Source organism: Phytophthora parasitica, assembly GCF_000247585.1.
Source record: "Phytophthora parasitica INRA-310 unplaced genomic scaffold supercont2.10, whole genome shotgun sequence".
Taxonomy (NCBI): domain Eukaryota; phylum Oomycota; class Peronosporomycetes; order Peronosporales; family Peronosporaceae; genus Phytophthora; species Phytophthora nicotianae.
Genome location: NW_008648996.1, coordinates 663,284 through 686,029, shown reverse-complemented (window position 1 = coordinate 686,029; position 22,746 = coordinate 663,284). Strand labels below are relative to the sequence as shown.

The window sequence follows — 22,746 nt, the reverse complement described above, 5'->3', positions numbered from 1 at the left end:
ACGTGAGGAAAAAGGACGCGCGCTTTGTTCTCGGATGATATTGCGAGTTCTACTCCGAAATTCCGTGCGCGGTTCTTTGTTTTAACAGCGCAGTCAACCGCGCAAATCTGCTTCGAACTTAGTTTGAGTATTGGCTCGATTAAGTACGATAGGGACCGTAGACGGTGTAGCCCTAAACCGTTTCGAACTGCCAGGGATTTTAAATGCATGTAACTCTTCGAATATAGCGAAAGAGGCAAATTTGGCCGGAAAGCACAATACCAACTTTGACTAAATACTGAGTTAAGCATGTATTTTCGCCGGTGCGTGTTACCTGCCGAAGCCGCAGCACGGACCGGCTCAAGATTCGATTCGCCAATTTGTTGCTGTCTGTGAATAACCATTTTGGATTTTGTCTCCAATATTTACAATATGGTTGAAGCTCAAACAGCATCATCTTCATGAAGTACTCATGAAGCAGTTGCTGCAGCTGCGAAGCATGGGCAGATGATGCACGTGCATACATAATATGGCTAGGGCGATGCATTGACGTAAATAGCCTAAGCAAAACAACGTAAAATATTCGATTGCAGGTTGAGGGACTTTTTTTTAATAATAGCTTTTGGCAGATTGAAGAATGTTGTTTCTGGCGAAAAGTTTGCTGTATCTGTATTATTGGCTGCTCATGTAGAAAACTTTTTTTTCTGAAGGTCGTGCAAACTGCAAATATTCTAACCTACTGTGCTCTAACATTCAAGAACGTTGAGCTAGTTCGAACAGAACTGGTCTCGACGCTACTAATCACACGCTTTGGTGTGGTTCCATGGACCAAGAAACCTATCAGATATATCGAAGAGCTTAGTAGACTGTGTACACCGCCACATACATTAACCCCTTGAGCGCGAGCGATTTTCAGCGCACTCATTTACCGAAACCCTATCTCCATTATCTTGTATCTTGGGGGAAGCGTTGAATACTTAATATAACATATTTAGATATCCTGCATATGGATAGCCTCACTGTATACCAACCCCTGAGATGGTGAAAATATGGTATCATGTATAATACCGAAGCGCAGTATCAAGAAATACAAGATAATAGTTTGGTCGTGTACGTTGCCGTACAAAAATCAAGCGCGCACAATCGTCAGAACATAGCAATAGCTGTCCAAAGACAGGCAGCAATGACACCTGCCAAACCGGACAGTATTTACCATACAAAAACAAAAATGTATCAAGATATGAATTACTGTAGATCAGCTAGTCGTCTCTACACGCTGATGCTTCTTGTGCTGCCGGTTAACGTCACTTCCGTCTGTGCTACCACCCGCGCCTGTAGAGCTTCCTGGAGTGCGCGCGCGAATCCGGTTATTCTTCACTGATGGAGGTATGTTGGTCCCGTTCCGCCAGCTTGTGTGTCAGATATCATAACATGACAGCTCCCTTCCGTCTACCTTGTGCTTGATCTTGTTACACAGATATACACGTGCAGCCAACGGCTTCGAAGACGTAGGGAGCTTACACGCTCGCGGTAGTACGACGTCTCGCCACCTTTGGTCCGTCGGATCGTTTCAATTTTGAGCACACCTTACAGGTGCGTTGACGCCGTTTCCGCCCTTGTCCATTATTTCCATCCCGCCACTCATCTACCTGGACGAGGTCATGCACACGATGCGGAACTGGGCCACCCACCCGCGACTTTGTTGGTGTCTGCTGGGTGCTGCATACTATCTCCCAATCCCCTTCTTGCATTTGAACGAGCTCTAAGTGAAGCTGTTTGAGGAACTTGATGTGTGAGATCTTTTTTCCCCTTCGGCGACTCGCCGGTGGTTGTACACGATGAATGCGTTCACAATCGCTAAATCAAGGAACCCAAGGAAAAGACTCTTGTAATACTTCTTGTATTTCAATGCCAGTTGTAGTGAGTACCTGCATACAATATATTATACAGATTATATCAATATCCAAACATGTACATACAGGATAAGATTACTTACCTTTGAAGGCGGAGTTGATCATGCACATCCCGCCGCCCATGAAAGTCTGATAGTCCTTCAGGATTCTTGGACATGCGATCTCTGCCCGTACTCCCGATTTCTCTCGCCGCACTACTCGGTCCTGCTCAATACTGCCCCCGGTGCTGAGCACCAACATACAGCCTTGATGCCTGGTACTATCGTCGAGTATGCAACTGTGTACGTGCCCCTCAGCACATCAGAGGGTCTCTTTTTCTTTTTTTCCACGATAGCCTTGCAAAACCCCTGTCGGTTGGTCATAACAGTACCAATAGTATAGAACCCGAGCGTCAGAAGCTGCATGGCAAGCGTGGGGGACGTGTAGAATCGATCTGTAACAATCAATCGCTTTTCTCTCGATCCACTACATCCAAACACCTCTTTCAGGTTTCGAACGACAGCGGCTGGCCCTGACTTCGCGTCAGTCCCAGCAGTGCTCACCCCGGTTTGGGTTTTCCCACAGTAAACTTAGAACCGGTATAATACAAGATAGCACAATAAGAAGTTTGGATGATACCAGATAAGAAATCTTGGCGGAAGTAACTTCGCACGTACCGGATGCAGTAAGCTGAAGAAGAGCAACACAGCATGAAAAGCTTAGTACCCCACTTGTGGGGTTTGTCTTTCATGTAAACCCGCATGCGGTTAAAAGAAGACCTCGATGGTAGCATTGCCTCATCAAAGGCCATTACGGGCGGCGGCCTGTATCCAGATTTGAAACGTTCTTGGAGTGCATCTATCACAGGGCGGAGTTTCCATGCTCGGTCACTTACGGCCCGATGTTCTGCGTTGTTGCTGAAGTGCAGGTTCCGCGAGATATGCATGAAGCGGTCTCTTGTCATGTAGAGTCCGAAGCGGCCGCGCGGAATTGCACCATCGTCTGTAGTTCTCCAGTGATGCTCCAACTTTTCCTTGTTGGGCGCTATCGTTCGAGCAATCAAAAGACCGATAAAAACGCATAGCTCTCGAGCTGATATGTCCGGTGTTCCCAAAAGAGATGTCTTTATATCCTCCCGTGTATTCTTTCGATACCGCGGCTGTTTTCTTTCGCGTACTAGCTGCTTCTGGTACTGCCCCTCCACTCGTTCATCAATCTTCTCCAGGAAATAATCATTGGACGCCTCAGTAATACTGTTCCACAACTGTGGTTGAACGAAATAGAAGAAACTCCCTATTACTGTTGAAGCTGCTTCGAGTGCTCGAGTCGACGGTCCATAGTCACCTCGATAGAGATTTGGAAAATCGGTACTGATAGAATCACTGCTGCGAGCCTCATACGGTTGGTCTAAGTATGGATAGGGCGCGAATGATACTGGATCCGTCCAGCCATTCAATGACATGTCCTTCAGGACGGTGGCGTTTACTGTGCTTCTGGTAATTCCAGCAATACCACCAGCAGCTTCAAGGAAATCCTTGTTGAACACTGCATCTTCAATTGCGTCCTCTTCGTTGTCGTCGCTTCCGTCGAGTGAATTGGTTTCTTCCTCCACGCACTCTTCATCACCAGAGGCGCCATCGTCGTTCTCAGCATCGGACACCATTGCGGTAAAGTCATCGGGGTTGTCTATATCTTGATAGACATTGACATCTATAAATGTACAAATACACATACAGGATTGCATCAATATTCAGTATCAATATCTTGTATATACAAGATAACCAACCTGAGTTATCAGCCGCAGTTATCGCTAGACGACGAAGTTCAATTTCCTCGTTACTCGGCACTTCGTTTCTGCTGCCGTCTACTTCCCCACGAGTTTCGTTTTCTTCATTGTCAAATTCTTCTCTTAGGTTGCGGCGAGGTGACGGGGAGAAATTCGAACCTGAAGAAACAACTGGCGATTGTGACTCTCGGTGAGTCACGTGAGGAGACTCATACCGCAGAGTAGGAGACACAGACTCTCCGTAAGATGCGGCTTGGTCGTCGTCTGCTCATGAACACGCACAATATGTTAGATACAGAATAGCAGTGCCGGGTATCCTGTATGATACATGGCGCACCGTCCAGGTTGGTGTCAACTGCTGTGGAAAGCCCACTAGTAGCAGTGGTTTTATCTCCTTCCCTAGCGACTGTAGTTTCACAACCAGGGGATGATTTTCGTCTGGTGTTGATGCGCATGCAGTTTCTGATGCATACAGAAGAAACGAGAGATACAGGATTAGAGTGGTAGTAGTATGTATTATACAGGATAACGTACGGTGGACGTCGTTTGGAGAATTTGGGACGTCTTAGCTTACTGCAGCACTGCTAACATCTGATTGAGAGTCCTTTGCCGCTTCTGGCATTCATTCACACGTCAGTAAGCTGTAAATTCATTGCGGTGTGACGTGCACCCACCTAAATCAACCCGGTCCAAATACTTCATCAGTTCCTCTTCGCCCACGAAATAATCCACACCTCGCACGTCTTTCTTAGTCTTTCCAGGCTTGAGGTACGTGTAGCTGTTCGAGAGGCCCGTCGGCAGCCTCGAACGCCACCCCTCTTTCGTTAGGTCAGACCAGCGCAGCCTAAAACCGGACATTTTGCTTTCTCCCGGCGGATTCTTGAATGAACGAAATGTGTGGCCGTTGGCTTGCAAACTGTAAAATGTTATATGTGTGCTTCACATCGGTCTATACCTCTGTTTCTTAATTTACATACGGTGTGCATGGAGCGATGAGCAAGAGGGATCTGATAGATTATCTTCGTACCCGAGCCTTGATTGTGTTAAATATTGTATACATCAATACAAACTTCTAGTCAAACATTCTTATCCTGGACCATACAAGTTAATCTTTTTTCGTAATCTCGGAGAATACAGGCCGTCGCGCTTAAGGGGTTAAGGCTGTCGACTCTCACTTCAAGAAAGTGGTTTTCAACAAAAATGCATTTCTGCAGCATCCATTATACAGCGCTACAATTTAAAAGAAATAATAACTGGGTTGATAGCTTTCCCAGCCTACGCGTAGCCCTCATATTGTAGACCACACGTAATTACAGAGAAAGCCCGAAAATACTAAGACCAAGTGATAGTAGAATCTGATTGGGTACGGCAGGGAATCATTTTTTGAAGGGGCCTCGCAAGGGTTTTGGGATCTAAATATCGAGTGCAAGTATCGAGATGCAGCAATTATCAAAATCACAGTATTCTTATCTAACAGTGGTTTGGGGTGAAGCTAAAATGCAGAGATTGATTAAGTAAGTTTGGGTAGAGTCTGTCTCAGGAAGTCAGTGTTGAAGGAAAATGTGGATCTGGCTTCACAGAGCACTGACAGCAACCTCTCCAGACTGTTCCTGCTGTGCGATATTCCTGAACTTGAGAGTCTTCTTTGCCAAACGGGAGTTGTTGTTGTTCGACGCCTCTGACGCCGAGGCTATGCTCATCAGCTCAGCAATCCGGGCCTTTACTTCACCGACGAAGGCGAGGTCCGTGAAGCGAACGCCTTCAGCACTCAGCACGAACTCTAGACCACGTCGTAGCACCTGCGACGGCGGTAATGGTGCAGGAAGATCGACGTCTGTCTTCTTAGTCATATAACTGGGGCATAGCGGGAGTGGCACGGGCGGTGGGAGGAACTGGAACTCTTCCAGCGTCGCTGTCGACGGCATGAAGAAAATGCCCGGCGGTTGGATGGTGCGGCACATATTGCCCGGTAAATTGGAACTTGGGGTCTCTGTTCACTTGGGGTGTGCTCTCGATTTTAATGGAATGGCCAAGTGAAGTCTCAACACCAAAGAAAACGGAGAAGTGACTGGTGCGAGCAGCAACCGTCGGCTAAATTCAGACGAGATCCTGCGTCCAGAGGACGCGAAACTACCGGCTTCTTGAATCCTTAATTACCGGTATTTTGTGGTCCAGACCAATCCGTTCACCCTAATTAACCTTGAATTTACCTAAAAACCAGCGGCGGCTAGTTAGCCGCTAGTGACCGTTGTAGTAGTCTACATGGGTACATTTATTTATATAGTTACAGGTTCAACGACTAGAACACGCTATACCGCTTTAAACGTGCATGGTGCTGGTCACTTTACTGGTTCGCGAACTTAGGCTGTCTTGGTACAGCCACCTGACGAGCTCAAAGCGTCGTGATCGAGCACCTGGGCAACCGTCAGGCGCTTCTGAGGATCGATCTGCAGCATGCCCGACAAAAGATCCACGGCACTCTCGGACATGGTCGGCGCGATCCCCCAGGCTTGAAGAACAGTCTTGATGCCGGCCTGTTGCAGTGTACGGAATGATTTGACAGACGTGGAAGCCAACGAAACGAGCGGCGAACCCGTGAGCATAATGAAGAACACAATACCGAGTGACCAAACATCCGCCACCTTGGGGTCGTACGTCTCGCCTGCGACGATCTCGGGCGCCATATAGTATTTCTTGCCCACTTGTCGCCCATTGGCGATGCTGGCGCGTGTAGCGAGCCCAAAGTCGCCGATTTTACACCGTCCCCGGTGTAGCATGATGTTCTCGAGTGAGATGTCACGGTGTGCGATCCCGTGCTTGTGTAGAAACGCCAGACCCATGGCCACTTGGGACAGCACACTGAGCGCGTTAGAGCACGACATGGTGCGTTGTTTTCTTCTACTGAGGTAGTCGTATAGATCACCGTCGGCGCAGTATTCCAAAACCAGGTAGAGAGTCTTTTGGTCAAGGATTGACTCTTTGTACTGCACGAGGTTGGGGTGTCCCCCGGCAGCGCGTATGATGTCACCGACCTCTTTTTCGACGAACGGGTTGTCCGGCATGTGGCCATCGGACGGGAAGTCTCTCATGACGCTTGCCATGCGCTCCAGTGACACTTGCTTGACTACAACAGGGGATACGAGAGCAGTTTTCGGTTCGAGTTTCTGCTCACCTTGTGTGTCTTGGCAGGCGACAACACACCCGTATAGTGTGGCGCTAAGGTCGCGCGTGACTCGATATCGTTCGTGGAGCACTTGCATGACAGACAACGACGGCTTCAATCAGGCGGCAAAACCCGAAATGCAAGAAGATTGAAGCTCCGGTGAGCTGGCACGCGATAGAAGCGCTACCGACGGTTTTATCGTTCCAGTGTGTGCGTTCAGATGTTTTTGCACCTTCGAGCTAAATGCAGTCCTGGCGTCGTCGGATCTTATCTCCGTGTCTCGCGAACACCTCAGCGTTTTGTTTCGCATTCTCGTTGAGCGAAGCGAGGCGGGTGCCCTGCCAGCTCGGCTTAACACTGTTCAAAAAGCCCCGCTTAGCGGGGCTCCGCTCGGCTTGTCCTAGACAAAACGAAACGTGGAGTGATACAGTGTTAGTCGACAGGAGTTGGTTCAGTTTTCAGGTCGTAATGCGACATTGTTACATTTGAGCTCAACTACTGGTAAGAGAGGGTAACTCTCTTATCTCTTATTCACAACTTGGGCTGCATCATAGAAAATCTTCTTCGGCCTAACGATGCGGAAAGCTGATCGTCCTGTTGGCAACACGTGACTACTATATTTCAGCACGTGGCGTTGCGATCTTGGTCAGTTGAAGTCGCTCTCAATGGCGCACTATGGTTGAAAATCAGTTGTGGGGTGGACTGGCAAGCTTTGATGAGCAAGATCTCCACCAGTTACTCGCCTGTCGACTGGACACATGGCCTAGGCCTAGATGAGCTGGCTCAAGCGTGACAATAACAAAAAGATAGAACTGGCTTGCATACTGCAACCTGTAAAATAGCCTACTCACACCGCCCACTAATAAAGTGGTGTCCACAGAGCAGCCTATACGAATCTCACCACTTTGATTGGCTGACACACGCTCAGCCAGTGAACAGCCCCAAGGAGCGTGACAGCTCTGTAAACAGGTGGTTGACGGAACCCCGCGTTAGCAACTTATATAAATAGATGTTGCAATGTTCCAAAGATCCTTAAGAAAAAAGATACTTTGATCCTCAAATTATATAGTCAAGTTTTACAGCTCCTTCAGTAATACATATCCTCACACATATAATAGATATACCGATTTGAATTGGAGTAATATAAGACCATTGGCCTCGTCGATCATGGGGACCATGTTGTTGATGTGCCTGTTGTTGCTGTCGTTGACGAGCGTGGGAGACGCGGTTAACACTGCGCGCGTGGTAGTACCTGACATTGCAGGCATGATCCACCCATCGACGTCTTCCACTAGTCGCCACGTGAAGTTTGGAGGCTTGGATTCTGCCCCTACAGCCTACGAGTTCATGGCTCCATCCGACTCCATTGTGTGCAGTGACGCTCGACTGTGTCTTCAACTGAAGATCTCTTCGATATTCGAGACCGATCCGTTCTTCCTGCACCAATACGACAGCAATTATCCTATAGCATCTGCTACATTCGACATGCACGATTCGTCGACCATTCTACCGTTGATACCAGGAGGTACTGAGGTTACAACGTGGTGGTTCCAAACGAACACAACAGCAACGGGGCCGGTAATTGACTTGTTACTACGACTTCGACAACGCAGCCAAAGATTATCGGCTGGAGACCAGTTACTCGTGGTTATAAGGGTTCAGTTAAAGGATGTACGCACAATAACGAGTTCGATTGAAGTGTATGGAATGTATGGCAACCAACGAGTGACGCATACTACTCGCCGAGTAGATGGGAACACGATTCGAGTGGTATTATCCATAACAAAAAACACTGAGAAGCGCGATGTGGTACCTCTCGACGCGTACCCCTTGGTTACTTTTAGTACACCAGATACGGACTCAAGTTCAACTGGTAGTTCGTGTGATGCTTGTGATGATTTTCTCAATACTTGTCGGGACAGTGAGCATTGCCAGACAATTGTACTGCCATGTTTAATAACGCAACTAATACTCTTGGGAGAGAGCGCTAATAACGACGGGGGAAGTGGTAGTAGTCTAACAAATACGGGAGATGCTGGGACTGACGCTGGTGATATAAAGGAGGATGATTTCCTTGGGCCTTTGGCAACGTGTGTGGCGGCTCTTCCAGTGTCGGTATGGGCTCCTATCCGCCATGCCTTGTTTTGCTTTGCAAAGTTTTCTTGTCCTCTCGGCGCCAGTACTATGACCAACACAAGTTACTTACCTACATTATTTCGGCTAACTAACGGTACACAAAAGTTTGTAGTGACACCGACAACCAGCGGGACAGATAATGTGGATCTTAAAATCGTGAAACGGGATATCCGAAAGAATACGACCAGCGTTGAGACTTTTACGTACAATGCGTCGGCGTCTTATCTAGGGATATTTATTCGCTCATTTGTGCTCGCACAAGCCGCAAGAGTGTCCGTTCTAGTTGAACCTGATGATGCTGACTCAAGTACGCTGCAAATATCGCTGAACTACTCGGACGCTCTACTACTTCACACTCTCTCGTTCTACACTGCGACTGGGCAATTCATAGAAAGTGAAAAATCTCCTCCTAAAGCTGTTCTAGAATTCCCAGCAGAAGTTACTCGACCAGCATTGAGCACTTTAATCGACAAGCTCCAGGCAAGAGTCAAGACAGTGGCCAATCACTCATGGACTTTGGCTGCTGACTGCGTTTCATGCAGTTCCCAATTGTTTGGATGCTCTACCGAAGAGATTACGAATGGAACGTGTAATTACAACGCGGCAGGCACTAGTTTCGGACAATGTATTCGCCACGAGTTACCACCATCACTCTACGAGACAATGATGGTGACTAGTACCCAGCGACCAGTAAGTTCCGAGATCACTCGATGTATAAGAACCACTTCATCTAATCTGGATAACCTTGCTGGAATTCTGGACGCAAGCTCCAGTCTTGCTTGTTTCTCGGCCACACGATGTCCTTTTGGGTCGATTGCATTGGTGAAAGATACACAAATGATTGTACTGGAAACATCGTCGTACATTCAGATACTTCGCATTTCATCAAGTATTGACACTGCGAGTATAAAGATCAAGTACTCAGTAAGCGGACTCCTCATCGCCACTACCACACCATTGTCTCCTTCAGCTTCAGATGATCAAATCGGACAACAGGTCAATGACACGTTGTATACTTTGACTGGGATTTTAGTTGGGGGCGCGAGATCAAGTACAAGCAATGACGGATCGGAGTGGGCACTTGAGATCATTTACCACCACGTTTTCCTGCCAAAGTTCACAATGGAAGCAGTGGTAATTGACAATTCTCTCAAAGCAGGCAACATAAAACAAGTTGTAATGGAAGGCGGGTCTACTCAGCTTCGAGTGGTGCCACACGATAATGCAAAGATATTCAGTGGGAGCTCGACATCCACTAGTTCAGGCACACCCACAACGTCAAACACCGGTACACCGTATACCCGTTTGGAACATTTATCAACGACAGATTCTTGTCGCTTATGCCAATCTGCCTTGGCAAGATGTCAGAGCGATCCTGATTGCTCAGAATCCTCAAAGAACAGGCTTGTTCCGATGTTCCGTGTTGCTACACCACCTGCCAAAGCCAATACAAGTGATCCCAGACGTCTAGAAATTGATCTGGCCAGTCTTCTTCGATCCATTCCATCAAGTGCCATTAGCACTTCGGCATGGCACGCGTTTACCGCAGAAATGATCTGCCTCGCTCAACGTTCATGTGAAGTGGGATACAACAACGTAGCCACCTACCAACCTTCGTTCATAAATGTTGGGAAAATCGCTGCGATCTATCGAATTTGTACATTTGCAGACACGAAATGGAGAGTTACTGTGTACGATATGGAGTTTATCTACTCGCCTACTTCCGGTAGTCTTGATGTAACGACCCCCGCGTTTCAGCGTTGGATTGAAGAGTTGAGTGGTAAAGTCCCATTTGAGCTTATCGTGCGTGTAGGTAGTTGGGATGGAACTGTAATTTCGGATGCTTCCAGTTTTAAAGTGAAGTTTTACGGAGGCTACGACACTGTCACTGGACGGTATACAATGCTACATCCAGCGCTAGTTCCTGTGTTTGAAGTGGCCGGAGGAACGGAATCTGGAGGTGTGGATAATATCCAATACGCAGGGGCAAACTATACGATGTGGGATATAAAACTATGGTCGATTGGTCAGACTCCTCGGTACGACAAGTTCCTGGATCTATTAGAAATTGGTCTCGGCGGGACGGCTACAACTCCAACGCCTTCTTCGACTGTAGTGTCCCCAACTCAAGAAATATCGTCTACTGATCCATGTCGGAAGTGCTCTTGGGTTCTAGCTCGATGTCAAAATGACTCCGAATGTGTCTCGCTGACGCGTGATTCGCTAATACTTTTGCTAACCAGTACACAAAGCAGTCTACAAACTCCTATGAAAACGACTGTAGTAGATGACTACGGCACTACAGCATTCAGAGGTGACTTGTACCCACTAATGGTATCTCTGAATAGAGCCTACTCTTCGAAAGCCTGGGATTTACTCGCTGGCGAGTTCTTTTGTCTCGCAAACGGCTCATATGACATGGAATACAGCGATGTCTACGTCGATAACACGATGGAACATATGCCGACGAAATTGGAACTTGTACCTTCCGTTAAAGTGGAATTGCGGACATACGGCAACACCGAGTGGGATGTTCAAATAAATGGAGTGGTTTTCTCATACAAACCCATTCAAGTATCTACAAGCTCAACTGATTATACTCTTCCCTTTCAGAATTGGCTTAGAGCTCTGGGATCGGACGACTCAGTGAAACTTGAATTTCAAGTAGTTAACCGAGTCTTCAGTAATCTAGGCGCAATCACCCTAAGCATCCGAGTGTTCGGCAGCTTTGATCAGGATCAGTATCAGTACTTGATGGTAAATCCGACAAAGATTCCTCAGTTTTCTGCTGTAGGAGGACTAGTTGACATCGGGGATAGTTTCCCTCGTGCTGAGGCAAATGTTACATTACCCAGCATGGTCATCTCGTCCACACGCCAGAAACCACAGTATACCAAGATGCTGAAGATGTTATCGGACGGAATTGACAATTCCATTCCAGTGCCAACCACCACTCCAACGTCGATCTCCAGATCCATTTTATCTGATGACACCTGTCGTCAATGTCAAGACGATATCGCACTTTGTCGGGATGATACTGATTGCGTCGAGTCTTCACGGGACAGACTTGTTCCCTTACTGCGCGAATATGGCTGGACACAAAGCACTAGCGCAGAGAATGAATATGGGAGCGCTCGAGTGTCCCTGAATTTAACCCAAGTACTGCTCACTCCGGATATTTTCCTCTCTCGACAAGGCTGGGACTTATTCGCGGCTGAGTTGACGTGCCTTTCGATCTCGTGTGACTTGGAATATGGCGATGTTGCCTCTCCTTTACTAGGATTTCACATACCAACGTTTGTGAATAATATTTTTGGAGCATCGGTCGTTATTTCTTTACGGACATACGCTGATACTGCTTGGAACATACACGTAAACAATGAATTGCTGTCCTATACGATCGACACAAGCGACACCAGGCCGATATACGATGCTGCGATGGCTCTACGTGAATGGATTGCGTCGCAACTGTTAGCGTATGATCTTCTCGCTACCATGTACGGCCCAGAGATCGATTCTGTATCGGGAGCTGCCATTCTTCGTATGTATTTATCTGGGTACAACATGTATTTGGCGCCACCATGGTTAATTCCTCGGTTTGAGGCTGTAGGAGGAGTCACCGGAGGAGCAGATACTGGACTGCCAGTCGCTGAAGCCAATGTGAAACCTTGGGAAATATCTTTGATTAGTCATTCTCAGAAACCTCAGTACGGTAAATTTCTCGATCTGCTCGCGTTTGGCCTTGGCACTCCGACGTAGGTGAAGGTGAAATAGTGCATTCCTGAACCATATTCAATAATAAAACACTGGAAAATTAACAAAAAAAACAAGCATAAAACAGATCGCCATTCAAGTCATGTTGATGTACGCCAAGGATTATTTATCACGCTCGATTTATATGAATCAAGCAGAGCAAATGCTTGTGAGATCTTCACAGCAATTTAGCAGTAGAAGAAGCCTCCAATAGGACGACCAAACAGGCAACGGGGACCGTAGATAGGGCGGCCGAACGTTTTCCACCAGCGCCATCTGTAGCGGAAACCGCTGCCGTACGGGAAGTGGAAGCGGTGACAGAAGAACCGACCACGGCCCTCGATGAATCGTTCCGTGTTGGATTCAGGAATGGATTCCTCGCCTCCAACAAGTGTCACTCCGGCCGGGACTTCCTCCAGATTGGCTGGGACTGCATCATCGCCGTTATAACAGCAAGGCTGTTAACTCGCCAATAACGCCGTCTGGGGGTTATCAGTGCGTCGTCGAGTACGCTTGGTACATCAGCCGTATTCCTCAGCACCTGAAGCAACGAGCCGACCACGTCAATACAGACCACAGATCTCTAATCGACTCACGCGGCCACTCTCCTCGTTCATTGGGAATGTCACCTTGCAAAGGCAGTCCAGCCGCCTACCAAGCAGTTTATTTCGTAGAGACCGATGTATGTCCTCCACATCGTCACCACCAACCCTCGGTCTCTCAAGGCGCGGAAACACACAGCGCAACGTGAATTCCGACACCGTCAGCTTGAGCCGGGCAGTAACCGTCACAACACCAGGAACCAGCTCCTCAACTCGCTGCAAATGCACCTGAGGCTCGCTGAAATACAACGAGTAGCGTCGTAGTTGTTCCAGTAGCATTTCCACGCCATGCAGGCCCTCCATGCCCACAGCTTGCTCGAAAGACTTCAGCAACTCAACCAGAATCTGCCACATTTCAGTGTGCTTCATCATCTCGTCGGCATTTACCATGTGCCATGGAGCGCAGAAACCGATTTCCAGAAGGCGGAAGACGTCGCTCACGATATTCCACGCACTCGGGTTTGTCTTTTTCTCGAACCGTAGAAGTTGACGATTAAGCTTCAATCCCTGCACCTCTTCACGCAACTGCTGCACCTCGTGTTGAATGCGTTGGTGGAGGGTGCATTTTCTACGACGGTGGCGTGTCTGGTTCTTTCGGCACTGCTCACGTCGGATGGCCTTCTTGACCTCAAGTCTCTTAAACTTGTCCATCTCGTCATTGTCTCGATGACACTTCAGACCTGGTAGCTCTGCGTTGCTTGTTGGTGCACGTGACGTCTCGAGAGGCTGGGAGTGGAAGGAAATTGCGATCTGATTGGTATTGGACATTGGTCTTGTAGGAGCAGCTCGTTTGAGCGTGCTGGACAGCCCTCTTGTGGTGTACTGGAAGGCGAGGTCAACACTTGTCTCCAGCGAGGCCTGCAGGACGTTGTCCATGATCGCGTGTCTTGCTCGGCGAGGCAGTACGGGGCCAATCACACTGCCACTCAGCTTCACGTGGGGTCCGACGAAGTGGCCACATATCATGCCAGGAGTGGAGTGTCGAAGCGGTGGACGAAAAGAAGTTTGGAAATGGTTGGGATCTAGACCCTTGAAGTGGGGATCTCACACCAGTCCAAACGAAATGTAATCATCAAGCATTACGCAGATTAGCGACAGCGACATCATTTTGGGACCCCGTTGTCGCAAATGGAGTGCAATCAATTTCAAGGCTGGAACAGTGTTGATGGCGACAGCAAACATGCGTCATCCGACTCTCGCCAGCATTTAGTCATAATTACAAGTCCAATAGAAGTGATTTGCATGTGAGGTCTTGATGGTTATGCACGGTATTTGGGCCCAGCGCTCTCACCAGCCAGGTGAGATAATTGTTTCTAGCGCATTTTAGGGCATTTCAGTCTGTTTTAGGACAGAAAAACCGACAGCCTCTGCCAATTCAATGCTGCATACAACAGGGTGCAGATACATGATCAAGAAAACGATATGAAGTTCTTGTGATTTTAATCACAAAAACTTCATATCGTAAAAATTTATCTTTTTCAAAGTCGATTTTTAAATCCTATCTGTTCGAATTCCACCATTTGTCCTGGACAAAATGAGTTTGAAAAAGAGTTCTGGAGTTACCATAAACTGTGTAACTGGAGTGTCTTACTGCGTTGTGTAGATGCAGTTTGCCGTGATACTGTCTGGAAATTGGTTGTGCTACAAGCGACTTTTTATGGAACGAATTACTCTCGGTGAAGCTTTCAATGCAGCTCTTCTTGCTGCTCTCCAGGAATTATTTGGCGCATGTACTAGCTGTAAGTTCACATCTTTTATACCAGTGGGATACCTTTTCTCCCCCCATCGATTTAATCTTGGCCGAATGCGTTGAGAGTGAAGAACAACCCAGATTCGTTTGTTGTACATGTTTTACCGCCAGCTCCGTTGTTTTTTGTTTTTGTGCGGCGATTGGTACCGTCGTCCATTAGCTTTGGGTTGACTGACCACATCCAATTGGGGCGGATCGAAAGTAGCACAGTGACGAGCAGCGGTGAGAGTCGACGTCCTCGAGTGGACAGACGGCTCGACAGACTCAAAGAAAAGAGCTTCGTTGGATCGAATCCGTAGAAACATTTTGCCCAATACAACTAAGCTACACACTTGTTACACTGACTTTCGAAATACACCTGCGTTTCTTTATCCCACACGAAAGTTTTTCGACCTGTAAGTTAAGCCAGCCGAATGGTTTTGTTTATCTAGATGTCAGAGTTGTTAATCCGACAGCTTCAGAGTTAATCGAACACAATTAAGAATCGAAATTACCGTGACAATACAGTTCAGAGTTAAGGAATTAATCTGAAAGTAGCGGCAACTTTTTTCGCCTCACTGGCGACTGAGTGATTCAGCTCAGTTGTTGAAACTGATCTCAGGAGTCGTGCGGTTCCAGAGTTGTCCGCCGTCAAGTTGCTGATAAAGTGGCTTATGCAAATGGCTTGCAAGTTGCAATGATATGTTCAACGGATAAACTCGTCGAAGCGTTGTGCAGGAATTTACATCTTAGCGGCGTCTATTGATACTCTCTGGGTCAAGACACGGATGCTGCAAAATCTCGTCGAGCGCAATTCTCTCTGCCGGGTCAACCTTTAGCATTCGCGAGATCAGGTCCATAACGGGTGCTGACAGCCTCGTGGTGACCTTCCACGACTCAAATACCGACATGACTCCGCACTCTTTCATTGCGAGAAATGCCTTGTTATCCTGAGAAGCGATTGTGATCAGCGGGGAGCCTGTGACTAGAACGAACCATATAATTCCCAACGACCAGACATCCGCCTTAACCGGGTCGTATTCGTTTCTAGCCACCACCTCCGGCGCCATGTAGTAGTCCTTGCCCACGCGATCGGAGCAGCGCGAAGTGGCCTCCACAGATAGACCAAAGTCCGAGATCTTGCACTCTCCGTTATTCATTAATACGTTTTCAAGCGACAGATCTCGATGCGCAATGTTCAGGTTGCGATGCAGAAAGTTGACGCCGTCAAAGATCTGGGCCATAATGTGGATGGAGAACTGCTCGTCCACCGCTCCGGTCTTGGCGAGGTGGGTGTGCAGATCCCCGTCTGCGCAGAATTCACTCACCAAGTAGAGAGAATCATTCTTCTGGAACTGAAAGAAGGACTTGACAACATTTCGATGACCGCTGGTTCTTGCGAGCAGCTTAGCGACTCGGCATTCTTGATTAGGGTCATCCAGGACCCTATCAGCTTGAGTGCGACTTCGAGCCGTTATTGCGTATGACAAGTTTATGCTTTTGACAGCAACGACGCAGGATCGTTCGTTCGGTTGGTGCTGCAGGAGCTCATACTCCAGAACTTCACCGTACATTGCGTCGCCTATTTTCCGTCTGAATCGAAGTTCGGGTGTTGCCATGACGATAGCTGTTCTGTTAAGAAGCGGTAGATTGAGTTATGAGAGCAAGGAACAGCTTTAAAGGTTTCGATTCGAGACGTTAGCTCCAAGATTTCAGCAGTTACATGGTGCACTTTTTTGCGACTTGACAGACGAACCAGCGCCGAGGACACTGAGTATGGATACATGGATAAATAAATAGAAAAAGCTGTGGCATTGTGGGCCGTGCGTGTGTACCTCCGAACTTCGGTGCTTGTTCGTGGCTGAATGAGTAAGCAAAACATTGATTATGTTAACCTATAATGTATAAAAAATATATTGATCAGTATGAAATTATTGTTATCGATAACTGTACTTTCCAATGCGTCGTGGTATCCGATTTGAGTATTTTCTTACGCTTACGCCGCTCGTTCGGCCTGCCTGCTAGATAGTGCTAAAAAGGCATCGAAGGTGATGGCACGTAGCAATGCTGAGTTGTATACAAGTCAACCAGTTGCTGTCGCATTCGCATGCCAAGAACTGGACCATCTTCACCAGCAAATAGAGACAGCGACTTCATAAGTGCGAATGGCCAGCTTCAAGATCAGGTCAGCTACTTCGTAGTTGGTATCGGCAAATAAATCTAGCGTAAATTATTATCAATATTAGTTATAGTAGTTGCATAATGATCAAAGTACTGTAAGTAAACGAATTAAAACGACGTAGTGTAGCAGATTTATGTTATTATCCTGGTTTAATATACTCAAAGCAAAGCTGTGGTAAAGTCTTTACTTTCAGTACACCTCACGCATCTTGATACAGCAACTGATAATCCTTTTAGGGAAATTCGGTATACTTTCTGATTTTTTTTTACGATACAGGCACAATCTTACCACCACTGGGTCGACGGAGAAACCCGCATGTAATAATTGTACGTGTGCAGCTGATCGATGTACGTGTCGACGATCGGAACGTTGAACGCGGCAGCGCAAATGTCGTCGAGAGCGCGCACATCCGGTCGGCCATAGTTGGTCAGCGAGTAGATCTTCATTTCTCCCAACGCATTCGTTGTTGCCCTGCCCTTTTCTTGTTTATGTCTTTCGAGGTAATGCACAAGTTGGGCATCGCATTCACGAGTTCATCGCGATAGAAGTCCACAATGTCGTCTCGCTCTTCAAGGTTTTCAAATAGCTTGAGCTGGCACATATTACAGGGGTCACTGAGAATGTCCTATCCTGCAATATCCAAGTCTAGCTTGGGTGGAGACTTTCTCATCTCCACTTTTTTTCTACCTACGCTCTTTTGAAGGCTTGCATGCGTCCACGACCCAATATCTCGCTCATGAGAAGTTCCACCATGTTGATGGCTGCGTTCACATCTCGGTCCCAGTAATGAGCGATACAGTTTACGTGGTCGCAACGCAACACTCTGTAGCACGTCTTTTCTTCTAACTGCACTTCAGCTCGATTTCGAGGCAAAACCACACCCTTACGCTTTCTCTTCTTCGGCAGCTTTACGTCCACGATATAGTCGACTTGCGAAAGCGTCTGGTGGCACTGCGAGCAGAGCTTGCTCGTCCTGAACTCGTCTATGGAGACCACCTTTGCACGCTTTTGCATCGCCTGCTTCAAACCCTTGACCGGACTCAGCGCGTGGCCCTTGATACCTTTGTGTTGACTCTAGTCTCCAAACGCTACGCACGTCAAACGGCTGACATTGGGAACAATACGTTTCGCGATCGTATCCACCGCTACACGCACCATACGCTTCTGGAAGAACTTCCACTTGAGAAACGGTCGATCCACGCAAAACTGCAACAAGAATCGTGCGTGGCGCCAAAAGTACTCCAGTCGCTCCAAGTACTTCTTGGAGCTTGCGGTTTTGAACGAAGGCATCTCCGCGATGATCTTCCAATACTCTGGATGCGACCGTTTCTGTCCTTCATTCCACGCTCGGAATCGGTTGAACCCAACCATGTGACGGTATTCGCGTGTCGTCACACTCACGATATCTCTTTCGTTGCGATGACGAGGAGTCTTAGATCTACGTAACCAAGAGGAACCACAGGGCTTTCGGAACAGTTCTTGTCAGACGTCTTCTCGTCTTCCGTCTTCGGCCGAATCAATAAAACGGAAGCCCCATATCCGTCCGTCATCACTTGGTTTGCGAAGAGATGGCTGGCGTGTTCATATTTCTCTTCGACGGACAAACGCGCAAACTCTGACTTGGTTAAAGGACACTCCGGTTTTCTGGTTTCAAAGCGCTCAATGTTGAAAGCGCGACGCATGACAGTCCACCGATTTTGTTGAAAAGATGTGACGGACAGGTTTACCCCTGGAACAGTCCACTGGTAACGCTTTGGAACTCCCAAATCAGTCGAACGTAGAATCCCATACCGTTCCCTTTGATGTGGTTTGACCACGGGATCCACTTGTCACTCCACTCCTCATCATTGGGAGTAAGGATGTCTCGCATCTGCAACGCTTCCAAGAGATCGGTCTCTTCGACGTTGTAACAAGCTTGCACGATCTTTTTCAGTCGTTCTTGTCTCGCTTTCTTACTTTGGCCTCCACCAAAAGTAATCTCCACGTACGCCCGCAGTCGTTTACGAAAGTGCTCTCGAATCATGACGCCAGCATTGGTAACCATCGTCTACTGCATATCATTCTTCAGTTCCGAATACCCAGTCAAATGAGAAACCTCTTCCAATCCTGCACGTTCTCGATCGGCTCGGTAGATCTGAATCAATTCTCACAACGAAGGATTTTTTTTTTCGGCAATGAGACGGGTTCGAGCCGTAGAGGATACTCCCGAACAGCAGTGGTCGAAGAACGTGTTGCCGAAGTCTGGTGAAGGAAGATTGTTCTCGAGACACCGTAGCGTGTGTATATTCGCAAGATGCCATGTTTCCATCTGGATCTGCTTCATCGCCCGAGCTGTGCGTTTGATCTCTTCGACGAGGAGCGAGTCTGGACAGATTGATGTCAAACGACAGACCACGCTGCAAAAGCCTTTGCCTTTCCGGAACGCTTTCTCGAGCATGGTTCCTTCTGATTTTACCCGCTTTGGCTTCTTGACTTGAATCTTCTTGCTCTTCGCCGTCACCTTCTTTGGCTGTTGCCGTTTGAGCGAAGACTTCTTCGTCTGCTTGTGGACCACCTTTGTATTTGTTACAGTGAGCTGCAACAGGTCTTGGCTCAACTCGCTCGTGTCACCTTCGTCAGAGTCTTGTGTTTCGGCCACGATCTCAAACGGTAGTGAAAGCTCGTCAGGATCTTGCGAGTCTTCAACGACATCCCACTCGTCAGGGTACTCGTCGGTTTTCTTGTGATTGTTCCTCATGGTATGAATGATGAAATGAAAAGGACTTTTCAAAAGCTCTTTTGGTGAAACACTTTTCCTATCAATGTTTGTATGACCAAGTGCAACAAATCTTAACCAATGAGCGAACACTTGGTGAACATTTTTCTACAAACAGTCGGAGTAAGTTCCCAAACCACGACTTGGATACTTGCAAAAGCGAATCTATTGTACGAGGAGAGCCGGAAACAAACATTTCTCTCCGCCTGAGTTCGCATAATATATCTAAAATAGATAAGTGGACATTCTCAGTGACCGTCGTAATAAATGTTCATTTGAGACGGCGGCAAACAAAATGTTACTAATCAACATTTTAGCGTTTTCGAGATAAACGGCTCTGAAGTTGACCAACAGTTTTTCGTACATAAACGAATTGCTGAGTTAGAGCCTTTTTTACTTTTCAAAAATTTGGATCGAGGTGTATCACCTACAAAGCAGACGACCATGGAGGATCTAATAGCGTACGCGTCGGGAACTGCTCACCGTGCCGACACTGGCGCTCCTGTTGCTGCCCCGGTCGCCCCCAGGGAACCGGAAGAAGAAGTAGGCTGTAGCAGCCAAAGCGCCGCGAGTGACAGCGAGAAGCTTGACGACAGCGAGGACGAGGACTTCACCCCCGACTCACAGGCATCTAGTTACGACGAAGAGCCCCTTACAGCTGAGAGCGCAGATAGTGGAGAGGAGGACACTGCTGCTGAGGGTGACGAGGACATTGGTATCTATTTGATGGACCAGGATCTTCGTGGCCAAGTTACCTCCATTCTTCAAGCTGATGCGTGTGGGAATCGCTGCGTGGAGAGCAAGACTAAGCAGCCGGAGTTGCTGCTCTGCTCGCTGTCCACAATGACGAACACAGAGAAGTCCATCAGCCTCTACACTCTTTTGGGGGCACTGATGCAGGTGCCTGTCGATCGTGCCCGTGGGTATGGACTTCTGGATAAGTTCGCATACTATCTTCCTTTCGTGGGCAAGGTGTGTCGGCCCACGTTTGCTCGCTGCTACGGTGTGGTGCCGCTCACTGTTCAACGATACAAAAACCACGTCCGTGACGGAAATATCGGGGCAAAGAGTCATGGGAACACTTTGAACCAGAACGCAGCGGCTGTCGAACTGGTCTGGTTAGTGAAGTGGTTTAAGGAGTTTGCAGAGGAGGTTGGGGAGGTTGTGCCGGTGAGAGTTCGAATGCAGAAGACGAAGGATGGCGTCACGAAGAAATATTACAGCAGCGACAGGTACACGCTACTGCCCGCGCACTTCACATGGAATGTTTTGTACGAGGAGATGCACAGCTTCGTGGAGCAGATTCGCCTGCGCGTCCGAGAGCCTGCACCTTCGACGATGAGGAAGCTACTGACGCTCCATTGTCCGACCATTCGCATTCGGTCGCCAAGAAGCAACGTGTGTGATATCTGTTCCATCTACCATACAAGCATGCGCAACGACGTCAGTGCAGAGAAAACCGAGGCGCTTGGCAGACACACGGAGTCCGCTCGCAAAATGCGGTAAGGGAGATTGGTATCAATTTAATCTACTGGTAACTTTTAACAGGGGATGTTAATATATTTTTGTTTTGGTTGCAGCCGTGAATGCAAGAAGGACAAGACTTCAGTGAGCGACGACCACGCCGTTATCGTCATGGACTTCTCGCAGAACCTTACTGTTCCTAGCATTGCCAGTACGCCGTCGCAGTGGTATTTTTGCTCACTGTTGTCCGTCAGTTGCTTCGGCATTTTCTGCGAGAACGACGGTATTCAAACCAACTACCTCTACGATGGAACAGCGAGTGGAAAAGGCAGCGACCAGATCAACTCCATGCTAGAACATTTTCTCCGGACCAAGGTTCTGTCTGAAGGCAAGAATAGATTGACTGTTTACGCTGACAATTGCTCGGGTCAGAACAAGAACAACTACGTCATCAAGTTCTTGTTGGCGCAAGTGGACATGGGGCTGCTGAAGCACGTAGACTACAAGTTCTTTGTAAAGGGCCACACGAGGAACTCGTGCGATCGAGGCTTCGGTCATATTCGCAAGCATGTTGCGAAAGTAGATTGCTATACTGTGGCTCAGGTAGTGGACGCTGTTAAGGAAGCCGCGGCGAACTCTGTGACAGTTCACATTCCACGTGGTAGTTCGCAGTTTAAGAGTTACAAGGGCGTGCTGACGGAGCTGTACAAACGCCTAGAAGGCATTCAGCAATATCAGATCTTCTCCATGGACGAGGTGTCGATTGGAGTAGTGTCGTGTAGGAAGGAACCTAACGATGAGCCTGTCGAGATGAATCTCCGGCGTAAGTTTGACGGTATCCTCACGACAAAGGAGAAGGTGGTGAAGATGATGAGCGACCACGTGGAGGTGCTGGCCCCACCACCGCCCAATGTGGAGAAAAGCCAAACGATGTACCATAACATCAGGCCATACGTCCCTGAGGAGTTCCGAGACGATCCACTGTACGCAAAACCGAGTGCGCAAGACCACCTGGATGCCAAAGCAGCCAAGCAGGCACGCCGAGACCACCGTGCGGCCATGGTAGTGGCAGCGAAAGCGAATCAGGACCGTCGTGGGCGCGAAGACGTCGGGCCAAGCGCCGAGGAAGCGCCTGCAAAGAAGAGGAAGGCCCCAAAGAAGTAAGTGCTTCGACAGAGTATGCGATTTACCCGATAAATCGAATTGATATCTACGTCCATCAGTGTATAGATTTCCGATTTTTCAAAAAAAAATTCAAAAACTACACTTGGGTACACTGGAGTGGTAACACAAAACTGGCAAAAC

At 48.0% G+C, this 22,746-nt stretch overlaps 12 protein-coding genes across 12 annotated transcripts; 4 read left to right on the top strand and 8 right to left on the bottom strand.

Moving 5' to 3' along the window:
* Window positions 1-1,884: 1,884 nt before the first annotated feature.
* PPTG_06780 (hypothetical protein) lies at window positions 1,885-4,515 on the bottom strand (the record flags this gene model as incomplete). The annotated part of the gene is made up of 8 exons (XM_008900820.1): window positions 1,885-1,907; window positions 1,976-2,096; window positions 2,135-2,460; window positions 2,538-3,581; window positions 3,658-3,921; window positions 3,986-4,119; window positions 4,232-4,272; window positions 4,342-4,515. The coding sequence occupies 8 exons, from the start codon at window positions 4,513-4,515 to the stop codon at window positions 1,885-1,887; spliced, it is 2,127 nt and encodes a 708-aa protein (XP_008899068.1).
* A 575-nt stretch (window positions 4,516-5,090) lies between these two features.
* On the bottom strand, window positions 5,091-5,806 carry PPTG_06779 (hypothetical protein). The gene has a single exon (XM_008900819.1). The coding sequence runs from the start codon at window positions 5,616-5,618 to the stop codon at window positions 5,232-5,234; it is 387 nt and encodes a 128-aa protein (XP_008899067.1). The 5' UTR covers window positions 5,619-5,806; the 3' UTR covers window positions 5,091-5,231.
* Window positions 5,807-5,908: 102 nt separating this feature from the next.
* On the bottom strand, window positions 5,909-7,690 carry PPTG_06778 (serine/threonine protein kinase). The gene has a single exon (XM_008900818.1). It carries the CDS (start codon window positions 6,915-6,917, stop codon window positions 6,018-6,020), a length of 900 nt encoding a protein of 299 aa, XP_008899066.1. The 5' UTR covers window positions 6,918-7,690; the 3' UTR covers window positions 5,909-6,017.
* Window positions 7,691-7,987: 297 nt separating this feature from the next.
* On the top strand, window positions 7,988-8,517 carry PPTG_06777 (hypothetical protein; the record flags this gene model as incomplete). Its single annotated transcript, XM_008900817.1, has 2 exons — window positions 7,988-8,398; window positions 8,434-8,517. The coding sequence occupies 2 exons, from the start codon at window positions 7,988-7,990 to the stop codon at window positions 8,515-8,517; spliced, it is 495 nt and encodes a 164-aa protein (XP_008899065.1).
* Window positions 8,518-9,715: 1,198 nt separating this feature from the next.
* Window positions 9,716-10,156, top strand: PPTG_21947 (hypothetical protein). Its single transcript, XM_008901115.1, has one exon. The coding sequence runs from the start codon at window positions 9,754-9,756 to the stop codon at window positions 9,850-9,852; it is 99 nt and encodes a 32-aa protein (XP_008899363.1). The 5' UTR covers window positions 9,716-9,753; the 3' UTR covers window positions 9,853-10,156.
* Window positions 10,157-10,369: 213 nt separating this feature from the next.
* PPTG_06776 (hypothetical protein) lies at window positions 10,370-12,775 on the top strand (the record flags this gene model as incomplete). Its single annotated transcript, XM_008900816.1, has 1 exon — window positions 10,370-12,775. The coding sequence occupies one exon, from the start codon at window positions 10,370-10,372 to the stop codon at window positions 12,713-12,715; it is 2,346 nt and encodes a 781-aa protein (XP_008899064.1). The 3' UTR covers window positions 12,716-12,775.
* A 122-nt stretch (window positions 12,776-12,897) lies between these two features.
* PPTG_06775 (hypothetical protein) lies at window positions 12,898-14,187 on the bottom strand (the record flags this gene model as incomplete). The annotated part of the gene is made up of 2 exons (XM_008900815.1): window positions 12,898-13,139; window positions 13,284-14,187. The coding sequence occupies 2 exons, from the start codon at window positions 14,185-14,187 to the stop codon at window positions 12,898-12,900; spliced, it is 1,146 nt and encodes a 381-aa protein (XP_008899063.1).
* Window positions 14,188-15,101: 914 nt separating this feature from the next.
* PPTG_21946 (hypothetical protein) lies at window positions 15,102-15,218 on the bottom strand (the record flags this gene model as incomplete). Its single annotated transcript, XM_008901114.1, has 1 exon — window positions 15,102-15,218. One exon carries the CDS (start codon window positions 15,216-15,218, stop codon window positions 15,102-15,104), a length of 117 nt encoding a protein of 38 aa, XP_008899362.1.
* Window positions 15,219-15,552: 334 nt separating this feature from the next.
* PPTG_06774 (CAMK protein kinase) lies at window positions 15,553-16,749 on the bottom strand. The gene has a single exon (XM_008900814.1). The coding sequence runs from the start codon at window positions 16,657-16,659 to the stop codon at window positions 15,790-15,792; it is 870 nt and encodes a 289-aa protein (XP_008899062.1). The 5' UTR covers window positions 16,660-16,749; the 3' UTR covers window positions 15,553-15,789.
* A 537-nt stretch (window positions 16,750-17,286) lies between these two features.
* On the bottom strand, window positions 17,287-17,668 carry PPTG_21945 (hypothetical protein; the record flags this gene model as incomplete). Its single annotated transcript, XM_008901113.1, has 2 exons — window positions 17,287-17,314; window positions 17,511-17,668. 2 exons carry the CDS (start codon window positions 17,666-17,668, stop codon window positions 17,287-17,289), a joined length of 186 nt encoding a protein of 61 aa, XP_008899361.1.
* A 241-nt stretch (window positions 17,669-17,909) lies between these two features.
* PPTG_21944 (hypothetical protein) lies at window positions 17,910-19,959 on the bottom strand (the record flags this gene model as incomplete). The annotated part of the gene is made up of 5 exons (XM_008901112.1): window positions 17,910-18,296; window positions 18,378-18,660; window positions 18,950-19,269; window positions 19,318-19,356; window positions 19,426-19,959. The coding sequence occupies 5 exons, from the start codon at window positions 19,957-19,959 to the stop codon at window positions 17,910-17,912; spliced, it is 1,563 nt and encodes a 520-aa protein (XP_008899360.1).
* A 462-nt stretch (window positions 19,960-20,421) lies between these two features.
* Window positions 20,422-22,605, top strand: PPTG_06771 (hypothetical protein; the record flags this gene model as incomplete). The annotated part of the gene is made up of 2 exons (XM_008900813.1): window positions 20,422-21,479; window positions 21,558-22,605. 2 exons carry the CDS (start codon window positions 20,422-20,424, stop codon window positions 22,603-22,605), a joined length of 2,106 nt encoding a protein of 701 aa, XP_008899061.1.
* Window positions 22,606-22,746: the final 141 nt, after the last annotated feature.

What these genes read in the sequence shown, in the direction of transcription:
- PPTG_21947 (XM_008901115.1), top strand. Translation starts at nt 9,754, where the DNA reads ATGTCCTTTTGGGTCGATTGCATTGGTGAAAGATACACAAATGATTGT.
- PPTG_06774 (XM_008900814.1), bottom strand. Translation starts at nt 16,659, where the DNA reads ATGGCAACACCCGAACTTCGATTCAGACGGAAAATAGGCGACGCAATG.
- PPTG_06779 (XM_008900819.1), bottom strand. Translation starts at nt 5,618, where the DNA reads ATGTGCCGCACCATCCAACCGCCGGGCATTTTCTTCATGCCGTCGACA.
- PPTG_06778 (XM_008900818.1), bottom strand. Translation starts at nt 6,917, where the DNA reads ATGCAAGTGCTCCACGAACGATATCGAGTCACGCGCGACCTTAGCGCC.